This window comes from Ailuropoda melanoleuca, unplaced genomic scaffold, assembly GCF_002007445.2.
Source record: "Ailuropoda melanoleuca isolate Jingjing unplaced genomic scaffold, ASM200744v2 unplaced-scaffold54630, whole genome shotgun sequence".
Taxonomy (NCBI): domain Eukaryota; kingdom Metazoa; phylum Chordata; class Mammalia; order Carnivora; family Ursidae; genus Ailuropoda; species Ailuropoda melanoleuca.
In genome coordinates, this window is record NW_023227871.1 from 1 (window position 1) to 803 (window position 803).

Genomic DNA, 803 nt, shown 5'->3' on the forward strand with positions numbered 1-803 from the left:
TTTGGATTGTATCCTACCACCAACTCGTCCAACTGACAAGCCCCTGCGACTGCCCCTCCAGGATGTCTATAAAATTGGAGGCATTGGCACTGTCCCTGTGGGCCGAGTGGAGACTGGTGTTCTCAAGCCTGGCATGGTGGTTACCTTTGCTCCAGTCAATGTAACAACTGAAGTCAAGTCTGTTGAAATGCACCATGAAGCTTTGAGTGAAGCTCTTCCTGGGGACAATGTGGGCTTCAATGTAAAGAACGTGTCGGTCAAAGATGTTAGACGAGGCAATGTTGCTGGTGACAGCAAAAACGACCCACCAATGGAAGCAGCTGGCTTCACTGCTCAGGTGATTATCCTGAACCATCCAGGCCAAATCAGTGCTGGCTACGCTCCTGTTCTGGATTGTCACACAGCCCACATAGCATGCAAGTTTGCTGAGCTTAAAGAAAAGATCGATCGTCGTTCTGGTAAGAAGCTGGAAGATGGCCCCAAGTTCCTGAAGTCTGGCGATGCTGCCATTGTTGATATGGTCCCTGGCAAGCCCATGTGTGTTGAGAGCTTCTCTGACTACCCTCCACTTGGTCGCTTTGCTGTTCGTGACATGAGGCAGACAGTTGCTGTGGGTGTCATCAAAGCTGTGGACAAGAAGGCTGCTGGAGCTGGCAAAGTCACCAAGTCTGCCCAGAAAGCTCAGAAGGCTAAATGAATATTACCCCTAACACCTGCCACCCCAGTCTTAATCAGTGGTGGAAGAACGGTCTCAGAACTGTTTGTCTCAATTGGCCATTTAAGTTTAATAGTAAAAGACTGGT

At 49.3% G+C, this 803-nt stretch overlaps 1 protein-coding gene across 1 annotated transcript; it reads left to right on the forward strand.

Moving 5' to 3' along the window:
- Nucleotides 1-4: 4 nt before the first annotated feature.
- Nucleotides 5-796, forward strand: LOC117799659 (elongation factor 1-alpha 1-like; the record flags this gene model as incomplete). Its single annotated transcript, XM_034652147.1, has 1 exon — nt 5-796. A coding segment is annotated over one exon (693 nt), but the record flags the coding sequence as incomplete, so codon positions are not given.
- Between the last annotated feature and the right edge of the window lie 7 nt (nt 797-803).